Raw genomic sequence first — 15,935 nt, 5'->3', positions numbered from 1 at the left:
ATCAAAACACTTCAAAAGTAAAATGTTCATACCTTTTGACTGGATTTTTTCACAGTTTGGAGAAATTATAACACACTTGATCTTATTTAACTTCATATGTTTAGTAACCTCCCTTAGGCCCATAACCAGCCGTCTCCTTGCTTTTGCTCTCACAGGATCTTTTTGGTAGATGCGTTCCTGAAAACTGACAAGCTCTTGAAGAAGAAGAGTCACACATTCATCAATCTCTTTACAAAGAACCTGATTACAATACCTGTAAAGGAAACCCAAAATAGGTAAGTCCAACCTAATTTACTTTCCTGTAATTATAAGATTATGTTAGGGAAAAAAAATATCCAATAAGAGGTTTTCATTGAAAAATCAACTCTTTAAAATCTCTTAAATCCTACTGAGAATTAGAAAAAGAGAAGTTTTGCTGAATTACAACAGATTGGCTTTTATGGAAAGGTTAGATTATCCTCAGATAAGTACTACCCAAACTCCCAATTATTAAATTATTAAGGATATAAATCAAATGTGAGCCTGTTATTTGATAAAAAGAGATATAATGTTTCTGGTAAAAAGATATAAAGTTATTTCATTCCAGTAAATACCAATGATCCTTCTCGTAGGAAAGAAATATAATTTCCCAGAAGCTAACTGAATGCCCTCATACCAACCAAGTCATCCTCCACACTCTGATAAGTCACAATCTCTGGGAAATTGGCTTCCTCGACCACAAAAATACGGAGTTAGGTAAGATGGCCTCAACGGCTCCTCTAACAATGAAAATCTATGGCTGTGAAGGATGAACTCAGTAATCAAATTAAAGCCAAAGTCAAAGAAGCCTTGAGGTAAAAGTCACATGCCCTTATAGCAAGCAAAGCAAATGAATGAGGCTCTTTGTAAGATCCTGTATGGCTATAATGCGAGCAACAGACAGGCAGTGAGTGAGGCCACTGAAGTACTTAATTGCAGGGATAAGGAAGTCATCCAAGTTTACTTTCTCCCTATATACTCTTTTTCAAGTTCTCATCCTTAACCTCTACTATAAACAGGTACTTAACAGGGAGAATTGGTATAATTTCTAACCTAAGACTAACCAGGCAAGTAAATTTCCACTTCTGAATTATATTATATAGTAGAAAAATACTAGGCCTGCCTTCTTTAGTGGAAAAAAACTGTTTTTGGAAAATTTTTTTCTTTATGTGAAAAATATTTAAATAAGTAGTGTTTAAATAAGTAAATAAGTGTGACACTACTTCAGAAGAGAAGATAAAGACTGAGGAAAAATTATCAAAGTATGCAAAATTAAAGACTGCACTTAGAAAATAGAAAATAAAAAATGCCGTTTTCTTCATTCTGTTTTTCTTTCAAGCTGTTTATTTCATACATATGTAACATTTTACTCCCCAAGTGTTTCCTTTGCTCCACATCTATTATCTGACATTTAATTAACTTCCCAAATCCAGACAAAAAGAATTAGTTCAAAAACAATAGTATTAAAGAAAAGGAACAGGACGGAAGGATCAAGATGGCAGAACAGGAAGATCCCAAGCTCATCTCCCAGAGACACACCAAAATTACAACATCATACAGAACAACTCTCTGAGAACGATGTGACAAATAGCAAAAATTGCTCTTCCACAACTCAAGATAGAAAAAGCCATACCAGACAAGTAGGAAACGCAGAAAAGGGCTCTAGTCAGGACCCACATCCCCTGCTCAGTGACTCCCAAACAGGAGGGATATTACAAACGCAGAGGCCATCCTTCCTAAGGAGCAAAGGGTTTAAACCCTGTATCAAGCATGCCCATCCTGGGGACATGCATCAGGAAGAAGAGGTCCCATAAACGCTGGCTTTGAAAATCTATGGCGCTTAACTCCAGGAGAGCTAGGGGGTTAAAAGAAACTGAGACTCTACTCTTAAAGGGCACAGGCACAAACTCATTGGCTCTGAGACCCAGCATAGAGGCAGCATTTTGAAAAGCGCCTGGGCCACACATGAAGATTTGCTAACTTTAGGGCATGTGCAGAAGGGGCAGGGATCTATGGGAACATTTTCCTGGAACAGAAGCACTGGTGGGAGCCATTTCTGACACTCTTCTTCTACCTTGCTAATACCACTTGCCCTGCCTCAGCATGCCCCCGCAGACCCACTCTACTTAACAATGCTGGCCCCCGTACGCATCCCCCTCAAAGTGGCTCCCACCCCACTGCACCTGGCAGGTAGTCTCAGCCAGATCCCATGGTCCCCCAAAGCAGCTCCCAGTCCACCAGACTTGGTGGGCAGCCCAGGCCAGGTTTAAGGGCCCCCTCTAAAACAAGTCCCATCCCACCACACTCAGCAAGTGGCCCTGAGTGGGATCGGCATCCCTGCAAAGCAGCTCCTGCCCTGCCATGCAGCAGGGAGCCTCAGACTGATACCTCCCAAAGCAGCTACAGCCCCGACCACCAAAATGCCCCCAACCACTACAGCAGGGTCTTTCAGCCAGCTGCATGTGAGGCCAAGCCCACCCACCAGTGCAAACCCAGCAGTCACAGCCCAGCCATAACAGGAGGACACATGTCGTCCACATGCGGGACACCCCGAAGTGCCTGGGTCTGGGCACCAGGGGAGACTGTGCTTCAAGGCCCCACAGGATGCCTTCTACATTAGGTCACTCCATCAAGGCTCTGAGACATAGCTAATCTATCTAACACATAAGAACAAAGAGAGTCGGGGAAAATGAGAAGACAGAGAAATAGGTTTTGGAGGAAAGAACAAGACAAACCTGAGAAAAGAATGAAATGAAATGGAGATAAGTAAACTACCTAATAAAGAGTTCAAAGTAATGGTCATAAAGATGTTGACCAAACTCAAGCAGAATGGATGAACACAGTGAGAACTTCAACAAACAGATACAAACTATCAAAAAGAAAGATAAAATAATACACTAGAGGGAATCAAAAGCACATTAGATGATGCAGAAGAATGATCAGTGATCTGGAAGCCAGGGTAGTGAGTGTCACCCAAGTTGAACAGCAAGGAGACAAACTTTAAAAAATGAGGATAGTTTAAGAGACCTCTGAGACAACATCAAGCAGACTAACATTTACATTATAGGAGTCCCATAAGGGGAAAAAAAGAGAGAAGTAGAAAGCTTATTTGAGGAAATAATGGCAGAAAACTTCCCTAAGCTGGGGAAGAAAACAGACATCCAGTTCCAGGAAGCACAGGGAGCCAAAAACAAGATTAATGCAAAGAGATTTACACTAAGACATATAATAACTAAGATGTCAAAAATTAAAGATAAGGAGATAATCTTAGAAGCAGCAAGAGAAAAGCAACTAGTTACATACAAGAGAACATACATAAAATTATCAGCTGATCTTTCAACAGAAACTTTGCAGGCAGAAGAGAATGTCACCATATAAGTACTGAAAGGAAAAAACCGACAACCAAGAAATTTACCTGGCAAGATCATCATTCAGAATTGAAGAAGAGATGAAGAGTTTAAAGACAAAAGTTAAAGGAGCTCATCAACACTCAACTGGCCTTATAAGAAATGTTAAAGGGACTTCTTTAAGTGGAAGAGAAAAAGCCACAACTAGACGAAAGTTATAAAGGAAAAAAATCTCACTGGTAAAAGCAAACATACTGCAAAGGTAGTGTAGATCAACCACTTATAAAGTTAGTATGAAGGTTAAAAACAAAAACAGTAAAATCAATCATGTCTACAATATTTTGTTAAGGGATACAAAATAAAGATATAAAGCAGGATGTCAAAACATAAAACACTGCAGGGCAGGGAAAAATGTAGTGCTTTTAGAATGTGAACTTAAGAAATCATCAACTTAAATAAACTTACATACATAGGATATTATACATGAACTTTGTGATAAGGAAACCAAAAACCTAAATAGATACAAAGGAAATAAAGAGAAAGGAATCCAAACATAACACTAAAGAAAGTCATCAAATCCCAAGGGAAGAGATCAAGGAAAAAAACACCAAAAAAACAGAGAACTACAAAAATAGAAAACAAAAAAATGGCAGTAAGTACTACCTACCAATAATTACTTTAAGTGTAAATGGAAGAAATATTATAATCAAAGACTCAGGGTGGTTGAATGGATAAAAAAGCAAGACCTATCAAAACGCTGCTTATCAGAGACTCAATCCAGGGGTGCCTAGGTGGCTCAGTCAGTTAGGCATCCAACTCTTGATTCAGCTGAGGTCATGATCTCTGCGTCTCTCTCTCCCTCTGCTTCCCCCCATACCCCCAAACACACACCCACTGCTTATGCTCTCTAAGAAAAAAAACAAAACTAAACTAAATTCACACCTAAGACACATACAGACTGGAAGAAGATTCCATGCACACAGAAACGAAAAGAAAGCTGGGGTAGGAATAGTTACATCAGACAAAATGGACTTTAAAACAAAGACTGTACAAGAGACAAAGAAGGACATTAAATAATGATAAAGGGATCAATCTAACAAGAGGATATAACAATTATAAATATCTATATACCCAACATAGGAGCACCTAAATATACAAAGGAATATTTATAGACACAAAGGTAGAAACTGATAGTAACATAATAACACCCCACCTACATCAATAGAGAGATCATCCAAAGAGAAAATCAGTAAGGAAACAGTGGCCTTAAACAACAGACTAGACCAGACAGACATAATACAAATAAAAAGAACACTCCATCCAAAACAGCAGAAAACACACTCCTTTCAAGTGCACATGGAACCTTCTCCAGGGTGGATCACATGTTAGGCCACCAAACAAGTCTCAATACATTTAAGAAGACCGAAATCATATCAAGCATCTTTTCAACTACAATGGGATGAAACCAGAAATCAATTACAAGGGGGAAAAAAAACTGGAAAAAACACAAACATGAGGAGGCCAAACAACATACAAATAAGCAACCAATGGGTCAAAGAAATCAAAGAAGGAATTAAAAAATATCTTGAGACAAATGAAAATGGAAACACAACCTCCAAAATCCGTGGTACACAGCAAAAACAGTTCTAAGAGAGAAGTTTAAAGTGATACTGGCCTACTCTAAGAAACAAGAAAAATCTCCAATAAACAATCTAACCTTACACATAAAGGAACTAAAAAAAGAAAAAGAAGGCCCAAAGTGAGCAGAAGGAAGTAAATAATAAAGGTCAGAGAGGAACTAAATAAAATAGAGACTGAAAAAGAAACAACAGAAAAGATCAATGAAACCAAGAACCGTACTCTGATAAATAATATTTATATGGACCTAGATGGTATTTTGCTAAGTAAGTCAGACAGGGAAAAACTACCATATAAATTCACTTACATGTATAATCTATAAAACAAAGCAAGTGAACAAATTAAAAAAAAAAGAAAGAAACAACCATGAGAATGAACTGATGGGTACCAAGGGGTAAAGGGTGGGAAGATGGGCACAATGGGTGAAGAGGAGAGGAAATATAAGCTTTCAGTAATGGAATGAATAAGTCCTGGGGATAAAAGGAAATATAATAGGAAATATAATCAATTATATTGTAATAGCACTGTATGGTGACAGATGGTAGCTATACTTGTGGTAAACGTAACATACAGACTTGTCAAATCATTATGTTATACACCCGAAACTAATGTAATGTTGTGTGTCAACTATACTTAATTAAAAAAAAAAAGGACAATAATGAGTCTTTAAGCCAGATTCATCAAGAAAAAAAAGGGGGACCCAAATAAACAAAATCAGAAATAAAAGAGAAGTTACAACTGACACCACAGAAATACAAAGAACCATAAAAGACTACTACGAAAATTTATACATTGATAAACTGGATAACTGAGAAGAAATGGTTAAATTCTTAGAAATACATAATCTTCCAAAACTGAATCATTAAGAAATAGAAAGTCTGAACACTGTTTACTAGTAATAAAATAGAATCAATAATCCAAAAAATCCCAACAAAAGTCCAGGACCAGACAGCTTCACAAATGAATCTATCACACATTTATTTTTTTTTAATTTCTTTTTAAAGATTTTATTTCTTTGAGAAAGAGAGAGAGTGAACGAGAGAGACAGCATACAAGCTGGGCAGAGAGGCAGAGGTAGAAGCAGACTCCCCGCTGAGCAGGGAGCCCAATGCAGGGATCGATCCCAGGACCCTGGGATCATGACCTGAGCCGAAAGCAGACGCCTAACCAACTGAGCCACCCAGGTGCCCCTCTATCACACATTTAAAGAAGAGTTAATACCTATTCTTCTCAAACTATTCCAAAAAATAAAAGTAAGGAACACTACCAAATTCATTCTAGGAGACCCTGATACCAAAACCAAAGACACTACAAAAAAAGAAAGTTATAGGCCAATATTCCTGATGAACATAGATGCAAAAATCCTCAACAAAATATTAGCAAACCAAATTCAATAATACGTTAAAAGATCACAAACCACTATCAAAATGGCATTTATTCCAGGGATGCAGAGATAATTCAATATCCACAAACTAATCATCATACACATTAACAAAATGAAGGATAAAAATCATATGATCTTCTCAACAGATGCAGAAAAAACATTTGACAAAATTCAACATCCATGTATCGTAAAAATTCTCAACAAAGTAGGTACACAGGGAATGTAACTCAACATAATAATGGCCATATATGACAAACCCACAGTTAATACCATACTCAACTAGAGAAACAAGACAAAGATGTTCAGTCTTGCCACTTTTATTCAACATAGTGTTGGCAAGGACATGGAGAAAAGGGAACCCTCATGTACTACTGGTGAGAATGTAAACTGGTGTAGCCACTACGGAAAACACTATAGAGGTTCCTCAAAAAACTGAAAATAGAACTACCATACCATCTAGCGATTCCATTTCTAGGTATTTACCTGAAGAAAACAAAAACATGAATTCATAAAAGATTTTTGCACCACTATGTTCGCTGCAGCATTGTTTATAATAAATCAAGATATGGAAGCAACCTAAATGTCCATAGATAAATGAATAAATAAAGAAGATGGGGGTGTGGCTATGTGTGGAATATTATATACTGCATGTGGCATATTACTCAGACACAAAGAAGAATGAAATCTTGCCATTTGCAACAACATGGGTGGGCGCAGAGGGTATTATGCTAAGTGAAATATATCTGAGAAAAACAAATATCGTATAATTTCACTTACATGTGGAATCTAAAAAACAAAGTAAGTGAACAAAACAGAAACAGACTCATAAATGGAGAGAAAAAAATGGTGGTTGCCAGATGGGAAGGAGTGGGGTTACAGGCGAAATAGGTGAAGGGGATTAAGAGGTATAAACTTCCAGCTATAAAATAAGTAAGTCAAAAATATTTTAATAACTTTGTATGGTGACAGATGGTAACTAAAACATCGTGATTATCATTTCATAATGTATATGAATGTCAAATCACTACACAGTACACCTAAAACTAATATAATATTGTGTATCGCTACACTTCAATTAAAAAAAGGAACAGAACAAACCAATATGGTTTGGATTCCTACCAATTTTACTTTCACCCCGGGATTCTTTCATGTGTCATTTTTAAATGTAACATCTGCACAAATCTTAAAATCCTAAAATCCTTCATAGCAATAACTGTTAGTTCAATATTATTCACTGACAGGCATTTTAAAACTTAGAAATATTTGCTGAAAAACAAGCAGGTTTATGCAATAGGTTCACTTCATGTAAGAGGGTTTTAGATTGGTTAGAGAGGGTTTTTTTTTTCTGAAAGGCCAGTAATATAAACAAAAAAGCAAAAGCATTTGAGGAGGAAAAACCCCTTATTAAGGCACTGTGCATGTAGGATGTAAGGCCAAATCCCAAATTTAGTTATAAACATCATCTGTTATAAAAAGAATGTATTTACAGTCAAAGCACTTTCATCTCAAATATACAACCTAACCCTACACCTAAAGGAGATGGAGAAAGAACAGCAAATAAAGCCTAAACCCAGCAAGAGAAGAGAAATAATAAAGATCAGAGCAGAAATCAATGAAACAGAAACCAAAAGAATAGGAGAACAGATCAATGAAACTAGGAGATGGTTCTTTGAAAGAATTAATAAGATTGATAAACCCCTGGCCAGACTTATCAAAAAGAAAAAAGGACCCAAATAAATAAAACATGAATGATCACAACCAACACCAAAGAAATATAAACAATTATAAGAACATATTATGAGCAACTATATTCCAGCAAATTAGATAATCTGGAAGAAATGGATGCATTCCCAGAGACCTATAAACTACCAAAACTGAGCCAAGAAGAAACAGAAAACCTGAGCAGACCCATAACCACTAAGGAAATTGAAGCAGTAATCAAAAATCTCCCAACAAACAAGAGCCCAGGGCCAGATGGCTTTCCAGGGGAATTCTACCAAACATTTAAGGAAGAATTAATACCTATTCTTCTGAAGCTATTCCAAAAAATAGAAATGGAAGGAAAACTTCCAAACTCATTTTATGAGGCCACCATTACCTTGATCCCAAAACCAGACAAAGACCCCATCAAAAAGGAGATTTACAGACCAATATCCCTGATGAACATGGATGCAAAAATTCTCACCAAAATACTAGCCAATAGGATCCAACAATACACTAAAAGGATTATTCACCACAACCAAATGGGATTTATTCCTGGGCTGCAAGGCTGGTTCAACATCCACAAATCAATCAATGTGATACAATACGTTAATAAAAGAAAGAACAAGAACCATATAATCCTCCCAATAGACGCAGAAAAAGCATTTGACAAAGTACGACATCCTTTCTTGATTAAAACTCTTCACAGTGTAGGGATAGAGGGTACATACCTCAATATCATAAAAGCCATCTATGAAAAACCCACAGCGAATATCATACTCAAGGGGGAAAAACTGAGAGCTTTTCCCTAAGGTCAGGAACATGGCAGGGATGTCCACTATCACCACTGCTGTTCAACATAGTACTAGAAGTCCTAGCCTCAGCAATCAGACAACAAAAAGAAATAAAAGGCATCCGAATCAGCAAAGAAGAAGTCAAACTCTCATTTCTTGCAGATGATATGATACTTTATGTGGAAAACCCAAAAGACTCCACCCCAAAACTGCTAGAATTCATAAGGAATTCAGTAAAGTGGCAGGATATAAAGTCAATGCACAGAAATCAGTTGCATTTCTATACACCAACAAGACAGAAGAAAAGAGAAATTAAGGAGTCGATCCCATTTACAATTGGAATAAATTTAACCAAAGAGGCAAAGGATCTGTACTCAGAAAACTATAAAATACTCATGAAAGAAACTGAGGAAGACACAAAGAAATGGAAAACGTTCCATGCTCATGGACTGGAAGAACAAATATTGTGAAAATGTCTATGCTACCTAGAACAATCTAGACATTTAATGCAATCCCTATCAAAATACCATCAACTTTCTTCAAAGAAAAATTTGTATGGAACCAGAAAACACCCCGAATAGCCAGAGGAATGTTGAAAAAGAAAAGCAAAGCTGGTGGCATCACAATTTCAGACTTCAAGCTCCATTACAAAGCTGTAATCATCAAGACAGTAGGGTATTGGCACAAAAACAGACACATAGATCAATGGAACAGAAGAGAGAGCACAGAAATGGACCCTCAACTCTATGGTCAACTAATCTTCGACAAAGCAGAAAAGAATATCCAATGGAAAAAAGACAGTGTCTTCAACAAATGGTTTTGGGAAAATTGGACAGTCACATGCAGAAGCATGAAGCTGGACCATTTCCTTACACCACACACAAAAATAGACTCAAAATGGATGAAAGACCTAAATGTGAGACAGGAATCCATCAAAATCCTAAAGGAGAACACAAGCAGCAACCTCTCCGAACTCAGCCACAGCAACTTCTTCCTAGAAACATCGCCAAAGGCAAGGGAAGCAAGGGCAAAAATGAACTATTGGGACTTCATCAGGATAAAAAGCTTTTGCACAGCAAAGGAAACAGTCAACAAAACCAAAAGATAACTGACAGAATGAGAGAAGATATTTGCAAATGTCATATCAGATAAAGGGATAGTACCCAAAATCTATAAAGAACTTACCAAACTCAACACCCAAAGAACAAATAATTCATTCAAGAAATGGGCAGAAGACATGAACAGACATTTCTGCAAAGAAGACATCCAAATGGCCAACAGACACATGAAAAGGTGCTCAACATCATTTGGCATCAGGGAAATACAAATCAAAAACCTCAATGAGATACCACCTCACACCAGCCAGAATGGCTAAAATTAACAACTCAGGAAACAATAGATGTTGGCGAGGATGCGGAGAAAGGGGAACCCTCCTACACTGTTGGTGGGAATGCAAGCTGGTGCAGCCACTCTGGAAAACAGTATGGAGGTTCCTCAAAAAGTTGAAAATAGAGCTACTCTACGACCCAGCAAATGCACTACTGGGTATTTACTCCAAAGATACAAATGTAGTGATCCAAAGGGGCACATGCAACCCAATGTTTATAGCAGCAATGTCCACAATAGCCAAACTATGGAAAGAGCCTAGATGTCCACTGACAGATGAATGGATAAAGAAGATGTGGTGTATATATATACAATGGAATATTATGCAGCCATCAAAAGGAACGAAATCTTGCCATTTGCAACGACGTGGATAGAACTAGAGGGTATTATGCTAATAAGCAAAGTAAGTCAATCAGAGAAAGACAAGTTTCATATGATCTCACTGATATGAGGAATTTGAGAACCAAGACAGAGGATCATAGGGGAAGGGAGGGAAAAATGAAACAAGACAAAACCAGAGAGGGTGACAAACCATAATAGACTCTTATTAATCTCAGGAAACAAACTGAGGGTTGCTGGAGTGGAGGGGGGTGGGAGGGATGGGGTGGCTGGGTGATGGACATTGGGGAGGGAAAGTACTACGGTGAGTGCTGTGAACTGTGTAAGACTGATGAATCACAGACCGGTACCCCTGAAATAAATAATATATTATATGTTAATAATAAACAAAAGAACCCCCAAAAAACAGAACAAAAAAATAAAATAGAGATTTCATTTAAAAATAAAGCACTTTCACATGAACACTGATAGCTGACAGAAGCCAAATGCTTTAAATAAAACTAGGTATTAAAAAAATTTGAAAGAAGTATCTTTGAAGTTTCGTATGCTCAACCCACCATGTAATGACAATACTGCATTCAGAGCTACAATCAAGATACTTAAACTATTCAACCTCGGATAATGAGACTAAAACTTACTCTCTAAATCTTTTGCTGTGGATTTTGGTTATTGTTGAAGATGCCATCGGACTGCCTATCCCAGAACTAGCCGGAGAGCCTTGTGACACAGGTGTCATACAGTATGGAGAGTTCTGACTTGCTGGAGAAAGTGAAGTATCACTGGGCATGCTCAGTCCAGCATCTGTAGAGATGTGGGGTGAGGGAAAAAAATTTACAAACTTCAAATGCTGAAAGACTATATATTGATCAACACTACTTAGAATGGCAGTTGTCTTTTGTATAACTTTCAAATTCTCCAGAAGCTAACAAGTTGGGCATTGTTTATATCACAACATCTCTCACATTCTATAAAAATGAAGTCTTCCTATTATCTCTTAAAACATACTCTTAAAAAACTTACAGACTGTGCTTAAAAAGCAGTCTATAAGTCTCTACACAAGGGACGATATAAAACACGTATTCTAGAGGATTTAAATTGAAGAACAAAGGTAGTAACTTCTGAACCTCTTTCCAGATCATATCATCCATCTCCTTTATCTCTCTTTTTTCACTTCTAACTGTCTAAAAATTCCCATTGCTGCTGGCAATGATGAATTCTACCTCACTCATTCTCTCCACACCCCTCCTGATTTCTTCAGACACCACCCCAGTTTCTCTCTTATTTGGTCTTTGCTTCTGTGCTCAGGCAGCCTCATTTTTTAGAAACCATCTCTTGACCGGATTACTTCCTTCATTTGCTGCTTCTTTCCTAAATGGCTAAACTCAGGAAATGAGTTATTATTTGTATTCCAGTCCACTAATTAGCAAAGTTACACATGTATCTTCTTGTCTCCCTACCGGGATAAGCTTTTTGTAGCAGGACCAATCCACTCTTTATCTTTATTACATTTATTACATTTCCTGACCTTCCCACCCCCAACCCAGTTACATTTCCTGACTTTCCCACCCCCAAACCAGTTACTAAAGTACACATGATAGGTGTTCAATAAACACCTAAATGAATACTGAAATTTATCCATTTTTGAATGAATGGATAAACCTAAATACAAAGGAAAGGATATTTAATTGAGAGTAAAGGGGAATCCCAACTAAGTATGTCCTAACTGAACAATCTTTAGAAACAAACTCTTTTCTAAACACAATGGAACAGTGCCAGTTAATATGTGTAAAACAGACTTAAATGTGTTGCAGAACGGAATACACATATGTCAGCAGAAAAAGGGACCTAGCAGGTATCTCTTAAAATCTCTCTTCCACAGTAGTAAAAATATCAGAAGGAATGTGCAGGTTTGCTTGAGGTCCTACCTAAAATTGTATGGGACTGAAGCTTATTGACCAAATGAATTCTGCACTACAAGAGGCTTTGTAATTCTCTATTCACTCACTGTGGTATATGTATTAATTCATGAAAGCAAGAAAGAAAATCAACAAAAGCAATCCATTGAAAAATAGTCCTGTGAAGAAAATAGCCAGTAGTATTCTAAATACAAAAGAAGACAAAATGAAAAGAACTATGAGTTATAGAGGATGCATGATGAGACCATAATTATTAGTATTTACAACAAATCCAGGCCTTAAGCCTCAAAAATGTCACAAACCTGCTATATAACACCTGCTCCTTCTCCCTTTTAAATATCTCCCTACAAAAGCATCTTCAAAAGAAACCACTCTCAAAAATAAAGAAATGTAGATAAAATATGGAGCATATCCTGCAATTAGGATAATAACTAGTGATGGCTTATCAATTAAAATACTCTGGACCATTCCATGATAAGGGAGAAAGGGGTGATCTTACCTTCTTGGGAAACAGTCTCCTGTGGCAAATCATCAATAAAATCTAAGTGCATTTCTACTGGTTCCTCAGATCCCAAAAGGTTGTGGTCCACAGTTAAACGGCCCTTCTTTTCCTCTCTTTCTTTCAAAATAACCTAAAAGTCATTACCGGTCTTTAATTACTGATCACTCTTTGATGTACTGAATGATGAAAACGTTCACTATTACACAGATATAGTTCACTTACAAATGGACATGAGGAGTTTGGTTGGCTGCATGTTTAGCTGGCTACAATGAAACTGACTGGCAAAAAAGTAAATGTAATTTTAGATACTGTAGTTGAAAGAAGTACTATATCCAAAATAAAGGAAGGCAAATATGCTAATAATGCTACAGATATCAAACCACATGTTTCCCTCTTTAAATCCTGATTGACAAACTACAGAGTTTCCACAAAAATGGATAAAATAAAAAGTGTGAAAACCAGGTCATACAGTTACAATAGATTTACATTTTATAGTTTTTAATTATTTGGACATGGATTATCTCACTCTGCTCCTAACAATACTAAATTAAATAGAGCAGATATTATCCCGACTTACAGATGAAGAAGATAAGGGTAAGAAAGGTTTGCCTAAAACTATATAATTTAGTACCAGAATCCAGGGCTTCTGATTCCTACGGTCCAATTTTTTGGATGCTAAATGTTTAACTTTTTTTTTTTTTTTTTTTTTTAACCTTACAGAAATTCATCGTCCAGGGCCTTGTTCAATACGGAAAGAGAATCGTGATGCTGATGATATCCCCAATCTCCAATTAACTAGTCATCATAAAGATATACGCCTATGACTATCTCATAATAATCTGTTGGCTCAAACACAACTACTTTTGCAAAACAGATTTAAATCCTTATTTACCTTGTAAGATAAACATCCCCAGATGTTGGTTTACCTTTTTAAGTGCTGTGGGCCGTTTTAGTTTTGCAATTTCCTTCTCTTTTCCTTTCTTTGCTTTAGAGGAAGTAATGTCCAAAGAACTAAAGGATGTCAAACAGGGCTGACTTCTGGTTAAAGGTTTTCTGTTAGTAGAGTCTTTAGTGTGAAAAGAAGCTGCAGTAACCACTAAAAACAAACAAGAATATTAGTTTTACTATTATTACCAACACCACATATTATGAAAATTTCCAATGATAAACCTACAAGAACATCCTCTTCTTGTGGGGAAAAACAGACATCATAATAGTAGGAGTAGTACAGGGCCATGCAGTGTTTATCAGATACAGCTTTTATGCATCCATTTAGCCTCCATAAGATAAAGATGACAAAGCCAAATGCAATTAACTAATTTAGCAATCCAAAGCAGGGACAAATAAATTATTAGTTCTACTCCACCACAGCAACCCTCAAGCATGCAATTCCTTGCAACTGGTCTCCAAGCAGAACCACTCAACCTCTGAAATTTCAAAATTTTGCACCTGTCCTTAATTCCTACTGAATCTTACATAAGAATCACCCTTATATAAAACACATAGTCTGTCACTCCTCCCCTCATTCCAGCCTGCCAGTGAAGAATGATTTTCCTCTTTGGCTGCACTCTTAGTAGTTCTTTTATACCTGATTGATACCCTCACCCTCTAGTGGCTACCCCAATCCTTTAACAGGTCCAAAGACTAATCTCAATTCTCTCACTCTAGCAGCAAAAAAGCTTTCCTGCTACTTCCCTGAGAGCTGCTATCCAATATAAACATATAAGCCACCTGAGAGGAGGCAGTAGGCATCCTAATTCCTGTCCAAGGCTTATCACCCCCTCTCCTCTTAATCCCATCTCCGGATTAATTCCTCAAGCATCTTGCTCTGTCCCTTTCCCCTTGCACCTTTCAAGGTCCTCCTTGACCCCTGATTCTTTTCCCTAACTCCCAATAAGAAGCTAAAAATCTCCTGTATATAGAAGAAAGAAAAACAAAAAACCCAAAAAACAGACAACCCAACAAAACCCTTTCCCTGACTGGCTTCCCCTCAAGCTAAGGTACTATCACTCCCCTTTCCTTCTCAATAGTCTGCTTTATCGGTTATTTATACTGATGTGGATGCTATCTAGCTGTATCCAAGCAACGAGGTAAGCCTAGGATCCTCCTACCCCGCCATCTTCCCCAGAGGTCCTGAAATAATCTGTTTTCTCATTATCACGTCCCAGATCATTACAATCTGGCCTCTGCCCTACCCACGCACTCACAACCACTATTGTCAAGATCACACATGAACTTGTAATCGCTAAATCTAATTCTCTACTCTAGTTTTTTTCAGCATTTGATAAGAAAGACCACATCCTCTTCCTCAAAATTCTGTCCTTACCTTGTATGACATTACACTCTCCTATTTTTCTTACTCTTTCTCAAACCTATTTTTTTAGTTCTTCCTCTTGCTGTCCTTTAAGTCTGAACATTCAACAAGGCTTTATCCCTGAATATATTTTTCCTAACTGTTCTTTCCCCTGACAACCTTATGTATTTCCACAGCTATACATCCAACTCTATTTAAAACTCACTGACTTCGGGGTGCCTGGGTGGCTCAGTCGGTTGAGCATCTGTCTTTGGCTCAGGTCATGATCCCAGGGTCCTGGGATCGAGCCCCACATCAGGCTCCTTGCTCAGTTGGGAGTCTGCTTCTCCCTCTCCCTCTGCCTCTCTCCCCTGCTCATGCACTCTCTCTCTGTCTCAAATGAATAAATTTAAAAAAAAAAAATCTTAAAAAACAAAACAAAACTCACTGACTTCTAACCTAAAATGTACATACATAACTACATGTTAAGTAGGAACCACCAGAATCTCCCTAACTAGCATTTCAAATACAACAGGGCTGGAGTCTGTTCTTCCCAACAAAACTCGTCTTCCATAATCGTTGTTTGATATCATCAAAATCACCACAATCCTCTAACT

At 37.4% G+C, this 15,935-nt stretch overlaps 1 protein-coding gene across 2 annotated transcripts in view; it reads right to left on the bottom strand.

Annotated features, from left to right (window-relative positions):
• The window catches only part of SECISBP2L (SECIS binding protein 2 like), a 68,804-nt gene that overhangs the window by 23,303 nt on the left and 29,566 nt on the right, over nt 1–15,935 (bottom strand). For both annotated transcript variants that reach the window (XM_045900125.3, XM_064570504.1), the window contains exons 12-15: nt 13,952–14,121; nt 13,023–13,155; nt 11,246–11,408; nt 33–253 (exon numbers count right to left, since the gene is read on the bottom strand). In XM_045900125.3, the coding sequence (XP_045756081.1) occupies nt 33–253; nt 11,246–11,408; nt 13,023–13,155; nt 13,952–14,121 (687 nt within the window). The remainder of the gene's footprint in view (nt 1–32; nt 254–11,245; nt 11,409–13,022; nt 13,156–13,951; nt 14,122–15,935) is intronic.

This window comes from Mirounga angustirostris, unplaced genomic scaffold, assembly GCF_029215605.1.
Source record: "Mirounga angustirostris isolate CCGP_5_RB_7025 unplaced genomic scaffold, mMirAng1.0.hap1 SCAF_9, whole genome shotgun sequence".
NCBI classification, from domain to species: domain Eukaryota; kingdom Metazoa; phylum Chordata; class Mammalia; order Carnivora; family Phocidae; genus Mirounga; species Mirounga angustirostris.
Note: the sequence above shows the minus strand (reverse complement) of the source record. Positions and strands in the feature narration are given on the sequence as shown.